This window comes from Anser cygnoides, chromosome 1, assembly GCF_040182565.1.
Source record: "Anser cygnoides isolate HZ-2024a breed goose chromosome 1, Taihu_goose_T2T_genome, whole genome shotgun sequence".
Lineage (NCBI taxonomy): Eukaryota > Metazoa > Chordata > Aves > Anseriformes > Anatidae > Anser > Anser cygnoides.
Window position 1 is genome coordinate 6,659,981 of NC_089873.1, and position 25,083 is coordinate 6,685,063.

Below are 25,083 nucleotides of genomic sequence, written 5' to 3' on the forward strand. Positions count from 1 at the left end.
AGGTTTAAATGCAACACACTGTTCTCTGTTTTCAGAAATGAACACAGCTAGCAACCCTACGTAACGTGCTGATGGCATCCTGCGCTGCACTGGGATCACTAAGTCCAGGAGGGTGTGATGCCTAGAAATCTCCTCTCAGATTTTCCTGAAGCGACATCCGAAATCTCTCCAAATCACGTGATTGGGAGCATGGAGAGGGGTGGCAGCGTGGAGAACCGTGGCAACCAAGCGAGGTGCAAAAATCTTGCTATGGTAAGTGCTTAATGAGCCTTCTGCTTAGCGATACAAATCGCACGAGTAGCTTTGTTCACATCACAAGACTTTATTTTTTTTTTTTTAAGCATTGATCTTTGCGAGTTCCAGCACTAAATGGCTGGTTGTGGTCTTGGTTGTTAACGAGCTGGAAGGCTAGAAGTGTTCTGGTCTGGTACAACAGCTCGCTATTCTGGTCTGATTGTCTCAGAGAGCCTGCAGAGTGCCTTTGCCCGGCCATCCCTTCCAGGGAACCGGGCACAGCATTTAGGATGTGCATTGCACTGGATAACTTGGTTCCACTGCCCGCATGTGGTGCGTGGTTCGATGTGTAGCTCCGGGAATGACTTAAAGCAAGGGTAAAGGAGCCTGGGGATGGTGCTGGGTTCAGTATGCTGTTTTTTGCTCAAGGTGTTTGTTGACACTACTGAACGAAGCTCTCGGCTTATTCCTTCGTATAATTAGGTGAGTAACAAAGAGCTCACCACAAACAAAGCTCTCTTCGCATTAGCGAATATGAGTGTGCGGCCATTTAAATAGTGCGTGAGTAATTGAGGGAGTAGGATGCAGTTCTGCATTTTTCTAATTAGCAGGATGATTCAGGCAGTGAACTCAGCAGGATGGTTTGTACCGTGCCATGCGAAGCCTCGAAAGCAGGTATGGTTCCCTGTGCGTTTTCTTCATTATCGCAGCCGTTTGGAAAGCATCCGCTTTTAATTGAGGAGAGAGCACTCTGCTAAACATGCTTTCCCTAAACGGGAACCGAAATTTCGGTCTTGCATTAAACATGAGATTAAGCTTTCCATATCTTCCCTTCTGCCCTCCCTGCCAGCTTCCTTTTAGGGAACTAGCTTGTTGTGAAAGACCAAGTTGGCAAGTCGGTACCTGCGTTTTTCTGTATAACTCAGAAATGCTCTGTTTTGTGCGCTTTCATGAGCTTGTTGGCAACTGGAGGTAACTCTAAAGGTGTTCGTTCTTGGTTGTTTCTAACAAAAATACCACAGGTTAGTTAATATTCTGCTTTGTCCTTCAGCTTGTATCGCTAGGAAAAAGGCAAAACAAATAGTGCTACATTTAGTCCTTTAACTGTTTCTGATCTGCTCTAGAAAAAAAATGGGAAGCATCAGGGCAAGGGAGGTGAGGCAAGAGCCACGTATGCCATTTGGGCTGGGATATTAAGAGTATGTTGCTTATTCTATGGAAACTGATTGGATCTTAGAGAATTACAGTAGGAGTTGTGCTTTAATAACGAATTACAAGTTAATTTTATGCAATAGTTTGACTGCATTTTTTCCCAGTGTGTCAACTAGTAGCCAGTCATGTTTCCATGGGTTTTGTTCTTGGCTGTGGCAGCAGGCACAAGACTGGTCGTTTGAGAAAATCAGTATTGAATAACGAGGCTATATATAAATCGGTGTGTTTGTACAGCCTTATCCTGAGTGTGCTGTGTCAGGAAATGACATAGATTACCTTAATCTAACTAGATCTTACCATGTGATAACCCATATGATGATGCATCAGCTGGAATTAGAATCCCTTCAGTCCGTACTGGAGTCATTTATAGATGGAGTACAATCTGACTGCGGGCTGAGGCAATTCCCATCAGACTCGTGCATCAGCTGAAGAAGTTCCTAAAGCCTCTAGTCCTTTACTTGGTATGAGCTTGTGCATGAAGAAAGTGAAGTATAGATTGATAGTTTAATTCTGGTGCTCTTCAGTGCTCCTCAGATCTTTATCTTTTTTTCTCTTTTATGATCTGATGTAAGAAAACAGTATTCTACTGTCTTGTACCTTGTGCATTTTCATCGCTGAAACAGGCTTTAGAAATCCTCAGGATAAAGAGTAGTATTCATCAGAATACTTCCTCTGTATTCTTGTGTAACTGTGTATTAAAAGCAAGATTTTTACGCTCCACTAAGTGGATCAGGGGATTCACATGCGGAAAAACTAGTTGCTGGGAAAATGCTCCAACGTTACCTTCTTCTTCCTGTAGCTTTGCTCTAAAGGTTCAGAAGGTGCGGAACTTCTGGGGGCCTAATGGGAAGGAGAGGATAGTGAACTTTGAAGATAAATAATTTCTTAGTGGACCAATCTCAAGAGAGGAAGGGAGGGTCAGACTTCCAGGCACACCGGACATTCTTAGCTCTGGAACAGAAGCAGCAGCAGACTTACTTGACTCTTCATTTATCTCTTTCCTGGATCTGTTCAACTGGGGACACAACACAGAAGTTCAGGGTTGACTTTGAATTCTTCTAATGGCCTCGCAAAAAAAGCGTAGCCTTGTTTTTACGACAGGGTTGTACAGGTTTCTTCGTACTTGATTACGAAAAAGAGGCTCTTAAGCTTCCCAGTGTCGAACCACATTAGTCACTAAACATAACCTTTGTGTTGCCTCTGTGGAATTCAAACAAACCTGGGGATGTGATAATGCAGACAGCCACCTGGGCCGGCTTTAGCCCATGCTGACAGCTTTGAGCTGGTTTGGCCGACTGTTGGCTGTCGTTGCACCCTGTGTGTCTGCGCTGGCGTTGCTTCTCGTGGAACCAGTTACCGCTTTAGGGACAGCTAGGAGATGGACACGAATTTCCAGGTGCCAAAATGTGCTTAAAACAAAGTCAGCGTGACTCTGAAGTCAGCTGTTGGCTGATGAGTTTAATTTCGACACATTTCTCACCCTCTTATCTACACAGTGGTGCACTGAGTTAATCTTTGACAATTGCAGTCCTTAAAGACACGTTTTTGAGTGGGAGAACAAGGTGTTGGTGTCTGTTCTGTCTTGATTGCAGTAGGACTTTCTGTATAAATCAGATGTTCAGGTCTGGATTTATGCTGTCGGATTTATCACAACAGTTGAAGACAAGTACAAGAGGTTACATTTAGATGGGTGGAATGTTTGCCTTGATATTTCCATGTCCCACCATCACCTAAACCTGTTTCCTACCACCAGCTTCTCTGCATCTTATAGCCATAAAAGCTATGAGGACCTGAATCTGCAGGTATATTCTGGCCTCTTTGTAATGAGGGTGGTGTAAAAACATATCCTTAGCAAAGGGATTTGACAGGTGTACCTCCTCGATGCGGGGGATCAGTTACCCTACCCAAGAGGGAGGGTGAACAAGCACATTCTGTTCTGCTCGGCAATTTTAAATCCCAAAAGCCATTCTTGAATAGGTGGTGTAAGAATTAACTTGCAATGAAATACGTCCTTAAAGTGCTGCAACTGTTTACTCTGGAGATAATACTAGGTCTTAGCTTTTTTTTTTAAATAATTTCCCTTCTCTTAGATCAGATGAGTGCAGGCTGACTTCTTAAAGACAACCCTCTTTCACTGCTTCATTCCTGCAGTTGTGCTGTGTCTGTTCTCAGCCATGAGCAAGTGCTTTAGTTTCTAGGTGTGAATTACGTGCTAGGACAATGGTATCACCTGCTAAGATCATACCAGGAGGTGTTGGGTGTTCCTTAGGTGGCCTCTGCTGACCTGGAACTGCACTGGTAACAAACTGTACGGGTGTCTTGGATGTGTTGATGTGACTTCAGTACCTGTTGTATCCCAACGTGTCTTACTGAGTGCTAGGCTTGAGGGCTAGTGGGTTCCCGGTTACTCTCAATGGACCTTGCTCTGCTTTTTTTTTTAATTTTCCCCTTTGTTTCAGACGGATCCCTGGTGAATGCCATAGTTAATCGCTGCTCTTTTGGGGCAGTGGTGACCTCCAGAACTCCATCAAGTGACTCTTTCTTCTGGTTGCTCATCAAGCGGCTTAAATTGGCGGGTGGTCATGATTCTTAAATATACCTTACTCTTTGTTATTTCTTTGAACAAGCTTCCTCTGTGGCTCCACAAAGATTTAATACCCAATCATCGAAGATCGTTTGTCACCGCAGATGCCTCGTATAGCGCAGGTGATGCTCTGCACACTGGTCGTGTGGATAAGAAGAGCAAGTATCTTGTGAGCGACAGGAGCTGCTTCAGCATCTGGTTCTACACGCTGCAGTCACTTAACTTGGGGCTGACCTGGCCAGTTTGTAGTTACGTCTCTTAGAGCCTAAAAGATATTTGCTGTGACCTTACCCTTTTTGCATCAGTACAGATCAGTCAAATGGAACAGACTCGGCAGATTTGGTTTTAGAAGTGCCCCAGCCTCTCTGAAGAGATCCTGGGATTCCAGTGTGCCTTTGGGAGATCCCGGTAAAAGGTAGACTGTGTTTCCCCAACCCCCCTGGCTGCATTTGGGTGGGTGGCAGCTCTTCCTTGTGGGGCATGGAGAGCTGTGCTAAGCTTCATCTGCTTTAGGTTGATATTAGCGTGACTTGGAAGCAGTAGGCCTTGGGGAGGGGAAAAAAAAGACTCATTGTTCTTACCAGTAGGGTGAGCAGCCGGAGAGGAAGAGGAGCTTGAGAACTGCTTGCTTCAGACTGTGGGTGTAGAAGGAGGGTAAAGAGTGGCCTTGCTGTAAAATGTGCTGGGGAGAATGCCTCTCCTGGAGCACACACAGTGCCTGTTACTTTCATGATCTATAAACTGCATCTTTCTGCTTCAAAACACAGAATCATTAGGGTTGGAAAAGATCCTCCAAGATCACCTGGTCCAACCACCCCCTACCACCAATGTCACCCACTAAACCGTGTCCCTAAGCACCACGTCCAACCTCTCCTTGAACACCCCCAGGGATGGCGACTCCACCACCTCCCTGGGCAACCCGTCCCAGTGCCTGACTGCTCTTTCTGAGAAGAAATGTCTCCTCATTTCCAACTTGAACCTCCCCTGGCACAACTTGAGGCCGTTCCCTCTGGTCCTGTCACTAGTTACCTGTGAGAAGAGGCCGACCCCCAACTCCCCACAGCTTCCTTTCAGGTAGTTGCAGAGAGCAACAAGGTCTGCCCTGAGCCTCCTCTTCTCCAGACTAAAGCAGAACCTAGCTGATGATTACTCTGGCAGGTGGGTAGATCTGCTCTTTAACCCTCACTGATTGGCATTCCTGGACTTCCAGAGCAGTTTTTCTTGTACTCTATTACTTTCTCATTCAACGTTTACTTGAATTAAAGTTTCTGATATGTGAGAACTAATTTCCACGTCTTGCGTTCAGTGGATAGAGAAAAGATTTGTTGTAGTGATGTAATGTGGCCAACTTCTTACATGTTGGCATACGTACAGGGCTGTGTCTGCCTGCCTCCCACTCTTCAGTGTTTTAAAACCTAGCACGCTCCATTCTTCCAAGCTTCCTGTGCAGCGAAACTTTCGTCACTCCTGGCTTTGTTCTGGACCCAGTCCAGCTTGGCTGCATCCTTTTGAAAGTTCAGCGAGTGGATCTGAACTCCGTGTTCCGAGTGAGGATGTGCAGTTATTTCATCACCCTGGTTGTTATAGCCCAGGATGACACTTACATACCTGAGCAGCACTCTTTTTTTTTTTTTTTTCCCCACTTCCTCTTTACAGCTCTCAGACTGACCCGCAGGTCCTTCTGTTATATATCACCGCTTGTTCATCACTCTGTAATTGTGGCTTTTTTTTTTTCCACAGTCAAAATTCATCCTGGGGCCTCCTAGCACATTTGTATGGCTCACAAAGGTCTTCTTCTGTCCTGCCTGGTTCTTGCAGCTACATCTCGTATCAACGGATACCGAGCTAATGGTGTTCTGGTAGTGAACTATCAGATACCAGAGGTTTAGAGGAGCTTGCTCAGGACTTGTATCCTGAACTGCATAACGAAACAAGACATCATGCTGCTTCTCAAACATAATTCTCTCCCCGACCCCAGTTACAGAGGCACCTTCCACTAATTTGATCTAGGTTTCCTTGTTCATCTAGGATTCCTTATTCATCTATTGCTGTACTTTCCTGGCGCTTCGAATCGGTGTGTATCACATCTCGTGCTTATATCCCTTGGCCAAGTCAGTAGCCCTCTCAGGAGAAATTAGATCGGTGTGAAATGATTTGGTTGCTGTAAAAACAGTAAGTGGCTTTAGCCTGAAAGTTCCTCCAAACTTTCTCAATGGTTTTCTAAAACAAATTAAAGGTAAGAGGAAATTATAAGCTGATCAACCTATGTTTGATAACCAGAGATTGATCTTCAAAGTTGAAGTAGATATGTCATTGCTTTTCTGAAAGTGGGTTAGGTCTAACTTAGTAATCACAGAATCAGTCAGCTTGGAAAAGACCTCTCAGATCATCTAGTCCAACCTTTAACCTAGCGCTAGTTCACGATTTTATTTCATCTGGTTTATTTCTGTAACACTTCTGGATGGTTTGTTTCCCCACCTACAACCTGCTGACTACGCGCCTCGCTAACCATCGCGGCGCACGGGTACAATTACGTTAACAAGCTGCAGAAAACAACGTTCGGGATTACAGTCCTTCACCAAATGGAATGGTACGATCAAAATAAGCAGCTGGCGGCTTGTAAAGGAAGTGCTTTTTTGACACAGCACCCAATTAAAGCATGGAACTCACTGCCCCAGAATGCTGTGAATGTCGCTCGTTTAAACGAGCTTAAACAATAAGATGAATTTGGGCTAGAAAGGCTTATTATGGTCTGTTAAGCACGTAGGTGTGGGTGCAACGGGGAACTCCTCGAGCTGCGTATTGCTGAAAACTGGGAGAATGTAGGGAGGAAAAAGATCACTCCATCCAGCGCACCCCAGTGCTATTTTCCTCACCTTGTTCCCCTGTCCTGGGCATCAACAGGGGTGGCTCTGGGCAGGCTGCCGAGCTAAATGGACTTTTTGGTCTGATCCTGAATGGCAGTTCTTGTTCTTATCGGTAACTCACTCGCTTCCAGCCTAAACAGTGGAGCTGCACAACTCCTGCTTCCCCTTTCTATAAATACACCAGAAGTAATTTCCTCTTTCTTTTGCACTGAAGCTTTTGTACCTGTTCTGACGCTGTTCCTACACGCAGCGCTGTCTTATTTCCCCCATTTCTTTTTACTGGGAGACCTGTCTGCCGTGTTATTAGCAGGCTGGGGCTCAAGTGGTGCTACACGAGTCTCTTCCTACACGTGACAATAGTTTGCTCCCCTCTCCCTTCACGTTGTCTAAGAAGCACCCAGTCACTTCTCCCCCTCCCATGGAGCTGTGCCCATTCATTCTGTGGCACTGTGAAGTGACAGATAAGTCACTTGAATCCACCTTTGTGGTATTTTTCTGGTTTAAATGTAGTTCTTCGACATGGGTAATGCTGCTCGGTTCCCTAGCAGTTCCCAGAATAATTAATAATTTAACCATTGCAGATGTCTTGGGATTTTCCCCTCTGTTTTCTGTTAAAGCTGTGCCAGTGATAGGCTCCTGGGCTCAGTGATGGATGGACTTCAGATTAATTGTGACCATCAGGCTGCTTCAGGATCTCCTGACTCTTCCTCCCCCAACGGAGCATCGGGGCTGAACTGCCTCTTACTAAGCAAAACTCAGCGCGGCAGAGACAGCAAGTTGTACTGCGTGCACTTGGTAGGAGCAGCTGATTCGGTGTTGTGAAGCTTTCTGTGGCCCCTTGATATTCAGTGGCTTTAATGGGCAGGTATGAAAGTGATCTTTTTTATGAAACGAGAGAAAAAAGCCATTCTCCTTCACAGCCTTTCTTGTTTGGCATGAAGAGGAAAAATTTGGCTGCACAGGACTCTAAAATATTAATGCCAGCTGAGCATACTTAGTTATTGCAGCTGTTTGCATCCTAAAATTCTTCTGGTCAAGCAGCCCTTTTAATCCCAGCTCAGGCACAATTTCCAGGTGTCAAACAGAGGCTGTCTTTTGTCAGTGGCTTTTAAGGTGGGCAGTGTTGTGCGTGTGCGAGGCTTGGTTTGGGAGGCGTGTTTGTGTGTCGAGGAGAGTTGGTGGAAAGAAGGGAGTAGCTTGAGTAACTGAAGAGATTCCACTTAGACTGCTAAAAACCCAGATTCTTCAAAGAGAAGTGATGCTGGAACACCATCCCAGTAGGAATAGGAACTGCTCTGATTAGTTCATTTTCCACATATTTCAAGTATTTGAAATAGGCTTGGTAACCTTAGCTGTAACTGGCACCGCTTAACCACAGCAAGATTCCTCACATCTTTCTGGGAGCTCCGCTACAAGCGGTACGAGTGGGAGCTTTACAACACACCGCTCTTCTCAGAGCAGCGGGTGAATAACGCTGCTTTATAGCTGAGCCCCTTCGGTTGGACCAACCTGAGTATTCGCAGGTTTATCTCCACCCAGGTTTGTGGGATTGCTGCCCTGCCTCACAAACCAAAACTTGCCTTCCCGAGGGAGCTCCTAGCCAGGCTGGGCGCTTTGCATCCCAGCACAGTGACCTGCTGTAATGCTGCCCGCTCTCTGGAGCTGCTGTCCTCTTTTTTTTTTTTTTTTTTTTTTTTTGCTTTCACACAGAATCACAGAATGGAGAGGTGGGAAGGGACCTCGGGAGGTCACCTAGTCCAACCCCTGCCCGGCAGGGTCCCCTGGAGCACGTCTTTGACGTGTGACGTTGCTCATCTGGAAAGGAAGCGAGGAAGGAGACCGAAGAGCTAACTGAGCTGAGGTTCTCCTCTCAGACCCTGCTGTGCCGTTCACCCCAGGTGTATTTATGAAGGGGTGTTTACTCCTCTCAGATCCTCCGTGGAAAAAAGGAAGCTGCTCACTTCAGCAGGAGCAGAGAGGGGTGGTAACCTTGGCAGAGCTCTGACCGCACAAATCCAACCAGGCATGGAGAAGCGTTCAGTCCCGTAGCACAGAGCTTCTGGAAGTCTTCTGGGCTTCTGGAAGCCTCTGCTTCAATTCACGTACCATTCTGCTCAGCCAAATGAGCAAAGCTCACGTGGGAGCAGCTCTTTTCAACGAAGAGCGCGGTGCAGTTACTGCAGGGCTGCTCGCTGGGTCTGCTGCCACCACGAAGCCCTTAAACAAAAAGCCTTTTCTCTGCCTGCGGAAGTCTGGTCCTTGCCGTGAGCTCGCCCACAACAAAAGCTGCTTGGAGTCCTGTTCAGCCGGAGCGAGGACCTACCTCACAACAGCTCTTTTCCTGTCATTCTCTCCCTTACTAGACATAGCAGCCGAATGAGTATTTGGGTGGGGAAGGAAGGAGATTGCAACATCCATTAATGGGAAAAAAAGGAGGCTTGTCTGTCTCTCGCTTTTCAAGTGCAGCTGTAAAACTTTTCTCAGACTTTGAAAGCTGAGCTCTGCCGTGCGGTGGGTGCGAGCCGTGCAGTGCGTCAGCCTTTGAAGTCAGTGCTTTAAACAGGCAAGTGCAAATGGCATCCAACTCCAGGCTTTTGGAGCAGCCTTGCTGGAAGCTGGACTAAGTTACATATTCTGACAGCGTATTTTGGGTGGCAAGATTTAAAACAAAAGTATCCCCACCTCCGTATTCGTCTCCCGGCCACCAAACCGCCTTCACCCTGAAGACAAGGAATGTGATCTCTAGAAATGAAGCTGCACCGTGAGCTGTTGAACTGACTTTGTATTTCCCTGGGAGATTTCCATCTTCTGTTTTAACAGGGAACTGCCGGCTGTGGCTGAAGTCTGCAGCATCCACATAACTGCAGCCCCAAATCAGCAAGCCTGTCCTGGGGAGCGGGAGAGCTGAGAGGCTGCGTGATTCTCTTCTGTATTTTACCTGTAGATAAATGAATGAAACGTTCCCCTGACCACAAAGGGGAAGGCAACTAAGAGCCCTAAAGCGCTGATTTTTCTTGTCTGCAGTGTTTCGAAGTGCTTAGGCGCTAATTGCCACTTGGTACGAGGCAGTACTTCAGAATAGCAATCCGTAGGCATTGCTGTTCTGCGGAGGTCCACGGTAGGGGAGAAATTGAATCCAGAAAAGAGAAAACCTCACTTCTCGACAATGCTTAATTACATTCCAGAACTTACATAGCTCTCTTGGGAAACGTCCTTCTTGGATCCATTGTCTTAATGTAGTGCCTTTCCTAATCGTTCTTTGTCATCTCCCAGCTTCTGGAAAAGTGAGTGTTTCCCAGGGTGGAGGTGGAGGGAAAAGAGTTTGCACGTTGCTGCCTAGGCTCTCACAGTGATGTTGTGCTAATCGAGTTAATCAAGAGCAGTGACTCACAGAAAATGAAGACTAGATGATCCCAGCGATTATTTATCACTCCTGTGCTCTACAGGAGCGTTTCCTGCCGGAGAAAATAGCCCAAGGCGTTTTCCTGCTAGGGAACACATCTGTGTGTGTGTTCTCAATCTTTTCTTTCCGTAACTCAGAGGTAACATTTTCAGAAACCTTTTTCCCCCTTATTATTCCTTTAACCTGTGATGGAATTCAGGCTCAGGGGGTTTGCGGAAATACAGGGAGCTGTATTTCAGTTCCAGCTCTGCCTTTCTGACAATGAAGTCCCCCTGTGGTCTAGAGCAGAAAGGGAGCCAAGCCACCTGTTGGCCTGTCTTGAATACCCCGTCCCTCCTGTGCTGCTTGAAGAAGCTATCTCAGCACTTGTACAGGCACGGGGCCGTGGGGTGCCTTTTGTTGTTGGCTTTTTAATCTTTTTTTTTATGGTCTTTTTAGCAATTTACTCCAATTCAAATGGACCTTGCTGAATTAAAGTTAAGTACTTCTAAGGATGAAATAGCAGTTGCTGTGTCTCAGTCAAAACTAATGCACTGTAAACTCCTGGCTTTTATTGTTTTGTAGTAAACGAATGCCTCTTTGGGCAGGTACGAAACAGCAAGGAGATGCTTCTGATGTGACTGCCGCCGGTTACATCGTGCTTCTTTCCCTCTTTAAAAAGAGGGTCCTGTGTTTGATGTCAGTGTACTTCTCCGTAGTAATCTGTAGGGCATTGATTTTTGTGGCTTTTTTCCCCCCCGTAGGATGATGAGAGTATGAAGTACTTAACCCACGAAGAGCAGGATGTTCTCATGTTCTTCGAGGAAACCATAGATGCCTTAGAAGACGACTTGGAGGAAGCCGTCCTACACGACAGTGGCATCCACTGTCAGTCTTCCAGGTCAACGGAAGAGAACGCGTCCAGCCATTCGGAGACCGAGGATATCATTGACTTAGTGCAGTCAACGCCCGAGAGCAGCGACCACGAAGGCCCTCCTAGCAAAGATGCAGAACCAGGTAGTAGTATTTCTTGAAAGCGCGGTTTTCCTTTTGACTCAGCCATGACAGCTAAAGAAATTCTGTGCCTGCCTTGCTACCCCAAGATCAATCTGTTACACATCAGGAGCCGTGAGGATCATGATTGTAACTTGATGTGTAATTGAGGGGTTGCTGAAGTTGCTGTTTCTAAAGGGTTTTTTTTTCTCATGATTAAGTTGTTGGACTGCTGTTTCAGTTCCTTACTGTAATTAAATTGTACCAGAACTGAGTGTAACAGAGTCATCACGGCAAGGCAGACTGGTGCACAGCAGTGTGTTCACGTTCTGGTTCTCTGAGACCTCTTGAGGCTCTCCGAGAGTTTTAAGATAGCAAGTTGGTTATAGTATCACTTTGAGGGACCGAGGCACATGCTTCTAACAAAAGTTTGGGACAACACAGTGTACACAATTATTTCTTCACCCCATAGTTTGCTCTCCTTGCTTCTGGAGAACAGATTTATCACTAGTACACACGTTGTGATGTGACGTGTCCTCTCCTGTCTGTTGTAATCAAAAACAAGAATGTGCAAAACTTAGAGAAGCCTTTAAACATGGTAAAGCCAACGTACAGTTCGTGAATGAATGGCAGAAAGGGGACTGCTAGTGAATGTCTGGTAAATGTGGTGCTTTGAACTAGAGCACGCCCTCAAGATGTCATTGCTTGTTGTTAGTTATGGGCAAAAGTGGGCTGAGTTTGGGCTAGGAAGTTTTGGGGAGGGTAATACTGATGCTTGCTAATCCTAGGTGAGAGAAAGCCTTGTATTCTGCTCTGTGCAAAGACCTAATGAGGTTATTGTTGGTTTTTCTTCTTAGTGTTGGATGCTACCTGGCGAGCGGAGAGCCCTAAGCCAGCTGCACCTGCCGACCTTCCCTCGCATCCCTCGGAATTGCAGCCACTGCCCTGTGAGACTCCTCCTCTTCCTCCTCCGCCCCCTCCTGCCGTGCAGCATCCAAAATTGCTTCGCTCCATCCCCACCCCGCTCATCATGGCCCAGAAGATGTCCGAGCAGCAAATGGAGAGCAGGGCGCGCTTCCCCGGCGCCCTCAAGGAAGGGAGCTTGGACAGGAAGAAGACCCCTGTAGCCAACGGTGATTATTTTCCAAAGCACCCTCCTGCACCCGCCCCCAAACTGCACCGATTTCCCAGCAACATCAACATAACGAACGTCAGCGGCAAGGAATTCAACGAGACCATCTCCAAAGCGGCCGTTAACGTACAGGAGCGGAGAGCTCAGGTGCTGGCCAACATCAACGGCGGAGCCTTTCTGGCAGCCGAGCTGGAGGAGAAGCTGCACAAAAACGACTTCTTGTCGCGCAACAGGAGCTCTTCCTTAAGGGATCTCTCCTCCGAGCAAGCACGCTATGAGGCCCTGACGAAACTCGGTCTCGTTAAGGGAAAGCCAGCTCAGGACCAAGTGGATCATGCCCCGAGTGCTCAGCGTCTGGATGCGCAGCCCAGGCAGGCAGACGCCGTTCCCAATGGGCATCAAAACATCCACGAGGTCTTAAAAAGCGAGCCCAGCCCTTTCCTTCCTACGGGCAAAACTGTAACAATCAAACCAGAGGGAGCTCTCGCTGCTAACAAGGTCGCTCAGCAGAATGCAGCAAAGGGCTTCAACGATTACAAGCAACCTAACCTCAGCCTGGATATGAGGAGGAGGTCGGGTTCGCTGCCCAGACCCTCGGGATTTCGCTCGCAAGGGATCACGGTCAAGTTCTCTGGACGTGGCTCAACAGAAGAAGCCAGGAGGGAGGCACTCCGCAAACTGGGACTGCTGAAAGAGACTGCGTAACGGGGGGGGGAGTGGTGTGGCATCGGAGGGGAATCCGAGCTTGGCTTTGCGCTAGAGCGATCCCAACAGGATTGGGATCGGACGGATTGGAAGAAGGAAGGGAAGTTCTCAGCTTCGGGCAAGCTCAGGAGGTACTGGGACTGGAATGACTGCTGGCGTTTAGCTCAAAGACTGGCAGCACGTAACGCCGAGTACGGGGGGGGGGTTTCAGCCCGCCGTCCTGCAGAGATGCTCGTCTGTTACTCCCTGTGACTGAGAACTGTATTTAAGTAGTGCTGGCCTGCAGCAGGGGGCACCGCGTTAGGGAAGTGCCCGGCGCAGTGCTGTTGTACGGAGCACGTTGAACGGAGGAGCTTCCTTTCGCTCTTTTTCTGAAGCCAAAACCGAGAGCTCTGTTTTGCACACGTGTCTGTCTGTCCAGGGGAGCTCGAGATGGGTCGGGCCTGAAGTTTCTGGCCCGGGTGACGCACTTCTGTGTCGTTTCGTTGTCTGTGTTATCCGGCTTTGCTTTATTCCCTCCCCCGTGGTGAAGGCTGCTGCTTCCTTGCTCCGTGCCCGCTCGACGTCAGCCTGCACAGGGGGCGGTTTTGGTTCCGACCTTCTCCTCAGTAGAGCGACCCGAGCCTGGCGTTGTGGCTGCGTCGTTCTGCCCCTTACGGAGCCGCCCGCTCCGTGGCCGTGGCCTAGGAAGCTCCACGTCCAGTGAGAGGCACCGGAGGGGCCTCGAGGGTGTGCGCGGCACGCCGGTCTCTGCGCTGACAGCCAAAGAGTCTCCTGACGATCTGAAACCCAGCTGGTCTGTACCGGGGGCGGGGGGGTGGAGCACAGAAGCCATAGGAACGAGTCCGCTTTGTACCAAAGGGGAGAACCTTACTCGAAAGCCTTGCCTCTTACCGTAGTGTTCCCCTGAAGAAGCCGTTACTCCTCGAACAATCGCTGCGCTGCACTGACCAGGTCCAAGTTCTGTTACTTCTAAAAGCTCCTTTGGTCTCCTGCTTCGACAGAGCTCGTCATCCTCTGCTCAGAGCTGCCTTTGATCCCGCCCTGCCAATACCGAACAGGAGCTACAGCCAAAAGTCTCGCAGGCGAAGTGGAGTTGCAGGGGAGAGCAGTATGTACGGGCACGTCCTTCCCGAAGGCTCCCTGGTGGTGTACTGGCCTTTATTCAACAGACACGCTTTTAATGACAATCCCCAAACGTGTGTCTTGGTCTGATTTTTTTTATTTTTGGTGTATGGCAAAGCTGCTCTTCTGCTGTAAAGCTCCCTCCCTTTCTGTACACCTGCCGCCATCAAGAACAGCCATCTTAGAACAAAATGCCAAAACCCAGCCCCTCCAAATTCCTCATTGTTACCCCTGCACATTTGAGAGTTCTCAGACTTTTTTTTTTTCTAAAGAGAAAAATCTTTATTCTCTGCACTTTCTAAAGCCTCGAGCTACCCCCTCGTTTCCCTAAGGAGCTGAGTAATAAACCTTGGCGGGGAGGAGGGGAGCGGCAATAATAGAAACTGCCCCACCCTTCAGAGAGGAGCTCTGACATAACTGTGATAAACAAGTTTGTATTCCTTGTGATAAAGTATTTCAAACTTGCTGAGCTGTACTTGTAAATGAAGCCGTCGTGAAGGAAAAATCTTTTCATAGCTGTTAACCTGCCTCATAAGTTAAAGGGTATTTTTTGTTTGTTCGTTTTTGTTTTTAAATTATCTGCTTGCTGCTTTAAATTTTTAATTGTGTTATGGTATCCGGCTTGTTCTGTTACGGAGTTATTCTTTTTCAGCCTTTTTCCTGGGTAAGCGATCATGTTCCTCCCTGCGACAGGCACACTACACACAAGCAACCAGTAATTAAAAATGCGGCCGTTCCTCGGTCTGGCAGAGCCCTTAAGCCTGCATAATCGAGTGTGAGAAGCGCTCCTGGAACAAAACAGGCTGCTTGTATGCCCAAAGTACATCAATCACAGCCTTATTTTGAGTCTGTAGCTCTAAATCAGAAAGAAAACGAAGCACATAAATAGATCGCAGCACCTGCCGTGGAGCCCCGCGCGTGGGTGACGTGGTGCCAATGCATCATGATTTATTAACTTAACTTGCTGAGGAAACCTAAATGTTTCATGGCCTCTGTGCTTTTAAAGCCTGGTAAAGAAAAATCTTACGTTAGAAATGCGATGTGCGCAGAGCCATCTTCGCAGCGACTCGCTTCGTGCCAGCTCTTCACCTGAGTTGTTGCCAGCTGAGCGTCCGCGCTAAGCAAGGAGGGGGACACCCGACACAAATTGTTTCGCTGAAATTCAGCCCCGTTTGCTGACTCTCTAATGTAACCCTAATAAATAATAATAATAAAGAACTGTAATATCCAAAGTATAAAGTTGCAGTACGCTGAATTAGCTGGATCCTGGTCTTTCACCCTTCGTGTAGGGCACTGTTCTCAGCTGCTGGGAAGGGAGACTTTGAGCTTCTTAAATTAACCCAATTCCTGCCCAGGGAGGACTCGGGCGAGGTATTTATTGTAGCCCTTCGTAATGGCAACTGTCCTGTTGGTGAGTTCTTCGCTGTGCCTAAAGTTGTAAGTAAAGCCGTGTACTACTCGACGTTAAGCGTCCAGCTGCTACCAGTCTGTACATAAACCTCGCTCTGGTTCGTGGCTCTCGTTCCGTGTGCCTGTGTTGCTGTGACTTTATTTTTCTCTGTTAGAAGTAACTGTCCTGCACAAAGCTGATCGGTCTTCTATTAAACTGGGATAAAACCAAAGAGGCGATGGCTGACGGGCAGTGGAACGTCGTTCTTTGTCACCCAGTACCGCGCATCCGTCCTGGAGGAGGGAAGTGCCTTTCTGAATGGCTAATAGGGAGTTTACTATGGGATTTACTAACTTCTTGTAGCTGGGGATGTGCAATCCAGAGCTCATCCTGTCTTGTTTCTAACAGGGAAGGGGCCGAGCCAAAACCAACACCTTTGGCCTTGGCCCTCACCAGAGGCCGGTCCCATTTAACACACGGCTTCTCCACACGCCTTCACCTGCCCGGGGTCTCGCTTCCAAAGCATTCCTTCCCTCACGTAGGGCAGAGCATTTCCTTAGGAGTCGCCTCCCAAGCCATAAATATCTTTCCCCTGAGGTAAGGAGGGTCCTTAGACGGGATGGAGCCAAACCCTTTCCCCGGGAACGCCCTTCTCTTGGGCAGGTTTTGTTTTTTTATTTTACTTTTTCCCCCCAGACCAGGGCTTTTCTCTTGCCCGGCACCCCTCCTACATGAGGCAAGGCCTTGCTTGAAGAGCTGCTGCTGCAGCCACGACATCTCCGCTGGATACTCGGCTGCGACCAGGACCTTAAGGGAGATGGAAGGAAAGGGGTTTTGTCCGTAGGGCCAGCCCTTACCTCGCAGCCTACAGGTTTCCCAGTGGGTCCCACCTACCTCCTGCTGCTTGCAACCAGCGACATAAAGACAAAAAGTCAGAGGAGGCTTTGGTAACTTCAGGACTCAACTGAACGGGTGTGGGGAGCACAAGGGAAAGGGGTGGCAGGCGTGAAGGAGCTGCACAGCTTCGCCTTCCCTGTTGTGGGGGAGGCTTTGTGCCTTCCACTGAGCTTTAAGGGATGTTTCACAGAGCCCCAGGAAGCGCCAGCTCATTGGGAGAGCTTATGGGCAGGATGCGGCACTGCACTGGGGCTGGATGGCACCTGGACGCATGCAGGAGGGGCAGCTCAAGAGCACGGGGAGCACTCCAGTGACCCAAGTGTTTCTTTTTATCTGTCATTAAAAACAAACTGACACCCTACAGTTCCTTTCCCAGATAACTTGGAAAAAACCTGGTGCGTATGTCAAAGGTTTGAAATTAAGAGTAACTAAATCCATGCCTTGCATCGCGGACAGGGGCACGGTGACCTTCCACTGCCAGCCCCACGTCCTGCGGTGCCTGGGGAGCCCAGACTGCTCTCTCCCCCTTTCCCTGCTTTTTGGAGGTTACGGCAGTCAGTGAAGATGCATCGGCCTCAGAGCCCCCAGCTGCTACGGCCGCACAGTGCGCTAATTCCTGACAGTGACCAGTGCAGTGCCCCGTCACCACCACCTGTGCCTTCCAGTCACTGCCCTGAGAGCGTGCGGGAGGTCACACTCACCAAACGCCCACGCCGTATTTATTTTTCCCATAACTTTGGCAGAAGCGCTCTCTGCTTCTGTTCCTACGAGCACCAGAGGACCGTGTGATTTTATCTCCTCCTCCGTGCTCATCCATCCCCACCAGCCCAAGGGCCAGGGCTGCGTTTCCCAGCTGGGAACTGAAGGCAGGGGCGGTGTTACGGCAAGAAAACGGGAGCAGGGATGGGCTCACCTTCCCCTTCCCGGACTCACGCGCTAACCCCAAATCCCTGTTCAGAGCTCTCCAAGTGCCCAGCGCCCCCTCGAGATGGCCTCAGGTGTGTGATGAGGTGTTCAGGCTCTGACTAACGAAGCTACAACCCCCTTGCACCGACGCCCAGGGGCTGGAATGACACCCGAAGGAAAGCAGCATTTGTACAAGCTGGTAGGCAGCAGCAGGGCGATTATTTTTCATATTTAAGCCTCTATTAGGAAGCGGCTGTCACCGTGGCTCTGTTTCCAACGTACAAACCAGCGCAGGGGTAGAGAATCAACAGGGCCTTAAAGCTTCACGACCCAGACAGACTTCATTACTAGGGAACATTTCCTGCTTTCCTAAATGGATTTAGTGCGCCTGATTAGGTTTCATTTTTATTTACAACGTGATTTTTCTGGTGCGTTCAAGCCCAGGCACTGGGCGCTGTGTGCCCAGCGCATCCCATCGAACGTCCCCGCTCCCGCATCGTGAGCATTGCTGCTGTGAAATGCGTGAACAGGAGTGCACCAAGGGGAGACTTTACCACGGCAGCCCTGAGGTGCTACCAAAAACACTGCAAAAAGTTAAGGGAAAAGCACAACAAAGTTCTCAATCTCCCGGGCTGCCAACCATTACTTCCAGAAGAAAAAGTCGCTCCCCTTTAATCCCATGCGCTTTGACAGGCAAATGTCAAAAGAACAAATAAAGTTTGCAAAGCCTAAGTCTCCTCCTTTTTAAGTTCTACAGCCTTTTTGTTGGTTTTTACTTGCCTGAGTGCTCAGAGCCAGTAAATGGAGGGAAGGAAGGGAGAAAGGAGGGAAGGAAGGAAGGAAGGAGTCTTTTAACAGACCAGCGTTTGTTCTTCCAACGACGACCACGAGCGCCGCGTGTTTTACTGTCCCGATCACACCCCAACAATAACAACTTAAAAGCGGAGTTTATAATTCAAACAATACAAGTAAATGTTTTGACATTGACGCACTTGTTTGATTCTTGCCCAAATAGTTTCCTATTCGCAGCCCGCCTGGAACCACTTAGCTGCGGTTAGGAAGCCCTATTTATAGCTGGGGTCCGAGGCGCGGCAGCGAAGCGCCACCTCGGCCCAACGTCTTCAGCGGGGAGAACGGCAGGCGAGCGGAGGAAAAACGTCACTGGAGAAAAAACACCTTCTGGAGCTCAAAAGAAAAGGCAAAATGAGAGAGTCTTTCCCGAGGGCGAAAGCAGGCTTGCGGCGGTGGTGGCAGTGTGTTTGTTTTGGAAATTTTCACTTACCCGGCTGGGAGGTGGAGTCTTGAGACCGCAGTGTCACCTCTGGTGGGCAACAGTGAGGGATCAGCAAGACCCTTTGCCAGCTTTTTCACTTATTTATACCTTTGGATAGAGGAGTACAATGACTGCAGGTAAGGACCGTGCCCGGGCAGTGCTGCTGCTTCCAGCGATCTCCGAGTCCAAACGAGCGCAGACCATTAATTGCTTGCCCTTGGCTGCCACCATTCTGTACCCATGCTGATGCTGGGCAGGGCTGGGAAACACCACGCCGCCAGCCCGCGAGGTCTGTCCTCCGAAACAAGCAGGCAGGTCAGCGCTTTGTCAGCGGCACCATGTTTCCTCGAGGCAGATGCGCTCCCACCTGAACGCTGCGCCAGCAAGCTGCCAGAACCTAAAGCAGCCGCTCCTCGTGACTCCCAGTGAGCTGCTGCCAAGTTCAGGGTTGCTGCTTCAAGGAAGGGGCCAAGCGCAATGAAAAAACCTGAAAACCCCAGCAAACCAGGCTGTCTTTGCAAGGCAGGACTAGTTTTCTAAGCCTTCCTATAGATAGAATCACCTTGTGCGCATCGGTGTACGTGCACGGATGCGTCTGCATGCAGTAATTCCCTTTACATGACAAACAAAACTGACTTCTTACTTGGAAGGACTGCACAGTTAATAAAATTGTAGCAAGTCTGAAAACTCAGCAATGCATCAAGAAGGATTTATACCATTTTTATCCCATTACTTCATTGCGAGGTAGAAAAAGAGGGCAGAAACCATCAGCTGAGGCTCAAGGTGCTGCTTGTGTTTACGCTCCCGAGCAAACCTTGCACTTGCAGATTTTGGCTCCACTCGGGAGCCAGGAGTAACACAGCACCACGGCTCAAGCCGGCTTTGAGCCAGCGTGCCATAAATCATGCAGCACATTTTCTGCTTGTCAGCACGCCAGCTCAACGAGCCTGACCACGGTGAAGCCTCAGCTTCAAATGCCCGGACCTAAACGAGTCCAAATTCTTTCCAGAGACAGATAAGATAGCGGAGAAATCCCTTACGCAATCAAGGACGCGAAACAATTTCTCGCTCATCTACATGTGCTTTCCCGGATGGGAAAGTGCTCTGCGTTCAGCTACCTCCGAGCAGGTTAAGGAATGCTTTCTTAGAAATCCTCTTCACGGGGACGCCCGCAGCCAGCGTCCCTGGAGGAGCACTCCCAGAGGAACGTCTTCTCCCTGGTCACGCGACACCAGGGCACGAATTTGTCATCGAGTCCTCGGTGACATCGCAGAGCCCCTTGAGGTCACTGTGCTGCAGGAAAAGAGGAGCGATTGTATTAGATGTGACCTTGTCCGTTAGAAATAACCAGCCTGCAATCCGGGCAAGGCACCAGTTACATAAGAGCACCGATCAAAACGCTCAGTTCTGAAGCGCTTTTTTGAGGTTCAGTTGTCTGTAGAGATACAGAGCCACTGCTGTGAGCTGTACTTGTTTCAGTAGAGTGGTGTCTAGAACAGAGTAAGCCAAACATCGGCTGCTGTAACCCGTGATTACTGAAAACACTATTAAGATACTCAGAAATTCACTATTAAGGTGCTCAGAAATTATTCTGTTTAATTGCAGTCTGCAGGCCCCTCCGAGCAGACCTCTGAGGAGCAGAGGAGCATCTTCGATCCCTATTACTTAACAGTTGAAGCCACTTGCTTTGTCCATTCCCCATACCGTTTCTGCTTTATGCCATAACCCTCAGCAAAAAGCAGTCGGTGCCTTGCCTCATGCTGGGAGTTACACAGCTCCAGCACGGATACAAACCTGCTTTTCTGGACTTGGTTTGGGGCACAACCAGACCAGGTTACTGGTACAGGTTACTCCCCTGATCCTGTACCAAAAACAAACGGCACACCTGACTGTGGTGATTAGATAACCTGGAAAGGAAGACAAAGGAAGACAAACCCTTCTAATGGCATAGAATTAAAGGCAGCCTCACAATCCCTGCAGCAACCGCCCGCACGTGAACCTGGGAGCCAAACTTTCGCAAGAAGCAGGAAGTCAGCCTGGTGGATCAGCGGTGGAGGGTCAGGAAAGTGGAAAGCAAACAGCAAATAACATCCTCGCATCCTATGAGAACAAGTTCAACCCTGATTGTTTCACTTGCAGTGATTTCAATGGGAGATTTTTTTTTTCCCCCAGAACTACAGACTTTATTCTGAAACTCGTCTACAAAAGGTTTCATTGAGATGCTTTTGTTTTACTTCTTCATTTCAGCCTGAAGTCATGGAAACCTCCAGCTGACCTCACAATATTTTCAGCAAGTAATTTTCAAAAATATTGCCATCAGTCCAAAGAATCCAAGACATTAGAGTGATACACACACAATGAAGTTAACACATGAATTAATGTTTTATTTTCATGCAGTTATCCGATCTGGATTAATTAAATGACTTTGGAAGCAAGCAGTAAAGGAAGAAAGGGAAGTCAGTTTCAGTTTGAGCCTGAGTTAGAAGCTTAGTTTACTGTTAGGAAGCGGTAGGCATTCTGCATCTGAGGAGTGGAAATTATCCACTGGGGTAATCTTTCTATGGCCATATTGCTGTTATAAATATGGTTAGCAAATGCACAAATATAAGTGCAAAAAACTGATATGAAAAGAGTTCCACATGCTCTTTTTACACCAAAATTGAAACCAAGACTCGGTCTCCCCGCAAGGTACTCCTCGCTCTGGGGCACTTCGCAACCCACAGCCACAACGTGGAAGTTACCTTCTCCAAGGGGAGAGACCACAGCAGCTGGAGACAGTTTTGAAAGGATTTTTGGGGGGTGACTGCACACATCCAGAATACGTGCCTGCACAGCAAATCAGATCTAAACCTGGCAGAAACCTAGAGAAACGTGTCTGTGTGGGATGCTCTGAAAACTTCAGGTGATGCTCCGCAAACTGGAAGCTGCCTAACAGCATCCTGTTATCCTGCCCAGCCAGGTCCTCAGGGAAATCGTGCACTGATCATTCCAGGGCTTCCCCGTCCCAAAATGCTGTTACAGCACATGCAGGCAAAGGAGGAGACCTAAAATTGCTCTGACAATTAGTTTTTTCCCCACTTTCAATGCTCAATTCTATGATTAAAGACTATTTAAGTAGGTATATTTTCAAAACCTTGAATTCTTCTCTCAGAAGCATCATCGGAAAGCTTACACGTTTTAAAACTCACTGAGCTACCGACATAACTTGGCAAAGCCGAAGGTGCTGTCTTTATTTCAGGCCCATCAGGTGATGGGAACAAACGCTATCAGTGCACAATTTCACCAACACTTTAAATCAATTTATCACCAAAAGTTCTGCTTCCCTCTTGTGTCAGTCCACGTACGGCCCACCAGCGTTTCACCCTGTCAGGGGCCAGCCCACGGACTGAGAACCGATGCAAGAAGCCAAGAGGGAACTCACCTTCCTCACAATCAGCCAAAACCACCTTGATCCAACACAGGTCATCTTCTGGTCTGGTTCACCATGGAGCTTCACGACCCCAAGAGGGCAACAACCGGCTGCTGTAGGTGAGGCGGCGGTGGAGCCATCTCTTTCGAAGCCGCCGTCTGCGTATGACAACATAAGTTATGTTACAGAAGACCTCAGTTTCACAGCTCCTTGCTAAACAGCAAGAAAGTCCTGCAGCTCTTACCAAGCAAGAAGTCTGTTTCCTTACCAAGCAGACAAGTCTGTTTCAAGAATGTTTTTCGAGGCAGGAGTCCTCTTGTTTCGGTACGGTGCCAACTGTTGAGTTTCTCATATGAAGTATGGCCCAAGGTACAGCGCCAAGATATACCAGGAATTCCTCAAAACATTATTTTAGAAGAACAAAGGCAACGTAACGAGTCGGACACCAATTCTAAATTACAACACTTTATTGCAGCATTGGCAAAGGTCAGATTTCTGAAGCTGGTGAAGATCGGGCGGCATTTCTGTATGAAATGTTACAATTTTACAAGTCTCTCTTCCTACATGCAGAAACCAAAAACAGTGGTAAAAAGAATTTTAAAAGAGCTAGAAAAAAAAAGAATTAGTAACATACAGATGAGCTCCTTAACTGAATTAACTACCTCTACCTGAAAGCAAACAAAAATCTATGCTAATAAATAACAGATTGTCAGAAACAGACCAAGAAACCTCATTTCTACTTAGAAAAAAATAAAAATTCTACTTGTTTCCAGATGTATTTAAATTTTTTTTTTAAACTTTTTTGTTTGTTTGTTTCAATAGACACAGAGGCTTATCAACCCATGAAGATCAACAAAATATTTGGATCCGCTCCTTGACATCCCCCTGTTATGCTGACTGGCACATTTTGGTTTTCAATGATACATACAATGGGCTCAACTATATCCCTGTCCTTAGGCTGGTGTCAGGCTGTTCCAAGCAGTATGAGTCAACACCCTGTGTTAATCCACTTCACATCCTATTTAAAACCTTAACAGACATTTTACCTCCTTGGCTCTTAAGTGTTTTTTCGCCCCTTCCCGCTCCCCAACCCCTTCTTTCTCGCTTGTCTGGCAGCAGAAGGCTACTCCTTAACCAGCAGGTCGGGAGGAGTATCTGAGGGTTGAGACGTTCTCCCACGTGTCAGGGTTTTCTTTTCCATTTCACCGTTTGCTCTACTTTTTCCTACTGTAGATTTGCAGCCCCCGACGAACACCCTTCCGACGCAAAGTGCTCGATCCAGAGATAACGCAGCCTGCGCCAAGCGTGCAGCTTTGCTTTCCCACGTACTGGGCGCCACCAAGACCTTTTCCACTCCAGTGGAATCCATCTGAATTTCAGGCTGATCTTTTGTTTTCTCCGAGCTGCTCCCCGGTCAAGTTAACCATCTCATTCCTTTGCTTCCGCTCGTATGAGAAGATTAACCCTCACATGGTTCCCGTTACAAAAAGCTTTTTGGTTTGGTTTTTTTTTTTTTTTTTTTGGCAGGCCATGACTGGAAGCTTCCACTTGTTCTGTGCGGGTTTTGGGGGGGAAGAGAGGAGGCTGCTGTTTCTGCCCCACGGCCCCAGCCTGTCCCAGGTTTCGATTCTGAACGCTCTAGGCTGACATGCTGAGATGTGTCCACTGCTCTCATTTAATTGCTGGAGGACTCCACTATCCACAACATCAGAGATACAGGACCTAATGAAATGACACTTGCTGCTGGATCAACGTCTCCTACAAAAAGAAAGGGAAAGAAAAACAGTTCAGTAAGAAATATCCAATCCTCGCCAGGTCAGCAACCACCCGAAATCTGTTGATGGTGATTTTGATCTGCCTTTAGCCTCAGCACGTGGAGGTTACACGCTTCTATCAGCCGTGCACATTTTAAAGTGAGACCGTGCTGGACAACAGACAGCAGACCTCTGTATCAAGAAAAACAAGTCCCCTACATAAAAAATTGCAGCAGATCAATCTAAAATTGTTCAGAGAGAGCTGCCTTATCCTGCCAGGCAAGGTGCTAGGTCACTGAAGTGCAGAGACGACGTGTGAATTTACGTGCATGTTATTTTAGGCAGTTTTCATTTTTGTGCACAATTTCTTTACTTTTAGGAGTACTGCAGAAGCATTAGAGAGGACTTCCCAGAGCCAGGTAGTTGTTTACAACATTTTTAGAGAGAACGGCTGTATTGAAGCCTTTGGTCGTCCCTTGGTGCTGAAAGACAGGTCCCTACCCAGAAAAGCCACGTTTTTCTCTCTTAAGAATGTAAAAATGCATTGAAAAAAAATCACACGAATTTGCAGGAACGTGATCCATGACCAGGAAGTCTAGAAGTAGCACTTATCTTGTTTCCCTAACCCCGGATACCGGAGCTGACAGCTGCGCTCGTGTTTTTTGTTGATTTCTAGGCTATAAAATTTAGTAGTGCAAAACAAAGTAAAAATTCGACAATATTTACAATCCCAAGGAAGTTCCCGGGCTCCACACCCAGGTCTTTTACCACGTAAATGAAACGGGTCATATTCTTTACGTTAACGCATAAACCTCAAGCATTTGCTAAACAGTAAGTTAATCTAAAACCAGCTTTTATTGGAAATCTTGCGAGAAAAATGTCGCAAGCACGTTAAACTAGCCATAGGACTTTCTGCATTTCTTGGAACAGAAGCTTCCACAGTAATTCAGTATTCTTATATACTGCGGTGCTTTATTTTTCAGTATCTCAGTTATTCAGCGTTCCTGTGTTTTGTTTAAATACACCATGTTTTTGTCAGGAGGTACTGAGCTGATGCACCTCTAGAACTTAATGTGCTTTTGTTTTTTTTGTTTGTTTTAACCGTGTTTTAGCATTAAATAACAGAATATTCCAACTCTTTTTGATACACTCAAATCATCAGCAACATCGGCTATGTGGCTGCAAAGCAAGGAACTTCAGTTTTAAGGAGATTTAACTTG

At 47.7% G+C, this 25,083-nt stretch overlaps 2 protein-coding genes across 4 annotated transcripts in view; one reads left to right on the top strand and one right to left on the bottom strand.

Moving 5' to 3' along the window:
• Positions 1-71: 71 nt before the first annotated feature.
• PROSER2 (proline and serine rich 2) lies at positions 72-15,763 on the top strand. The gene is given in 4 exon segments (XM_013197065.3): positions 72-104; positions 106-252; positions 11,044-11,296; positions 12,130-15,763. Coding segments are annotated over 4 exon segments (1,413 nt in total). The 3' UTR covers positions 13,110-15,763.
• A 6,791-nt stretch (positions 15,764-22,554) lies between these two features.
• The window catches only part of UPF2 (UPF2 regulator of nonsense mediated mRNA decay), a 62,946-nt gene continuing 60,417 nt past the window's right edge, over positions 22,555-25,083 (bottom strand). For all 3 annotated transcript variants that reach the window (XM_048062606.2, XM_048062607.2, XM_048062609.2), the window contains one exon: positions 22,555-23,867. In XM_048062606.2, coding sequence (XP_047918563.1) covers positions 23,858-23,867 — 10 coding nt within the window. In that variant the 3' untranslated portion in view covers positions 22,555-23,857. The remainder of the gene's footprint in view (positions 23,868-25,083) is intronic.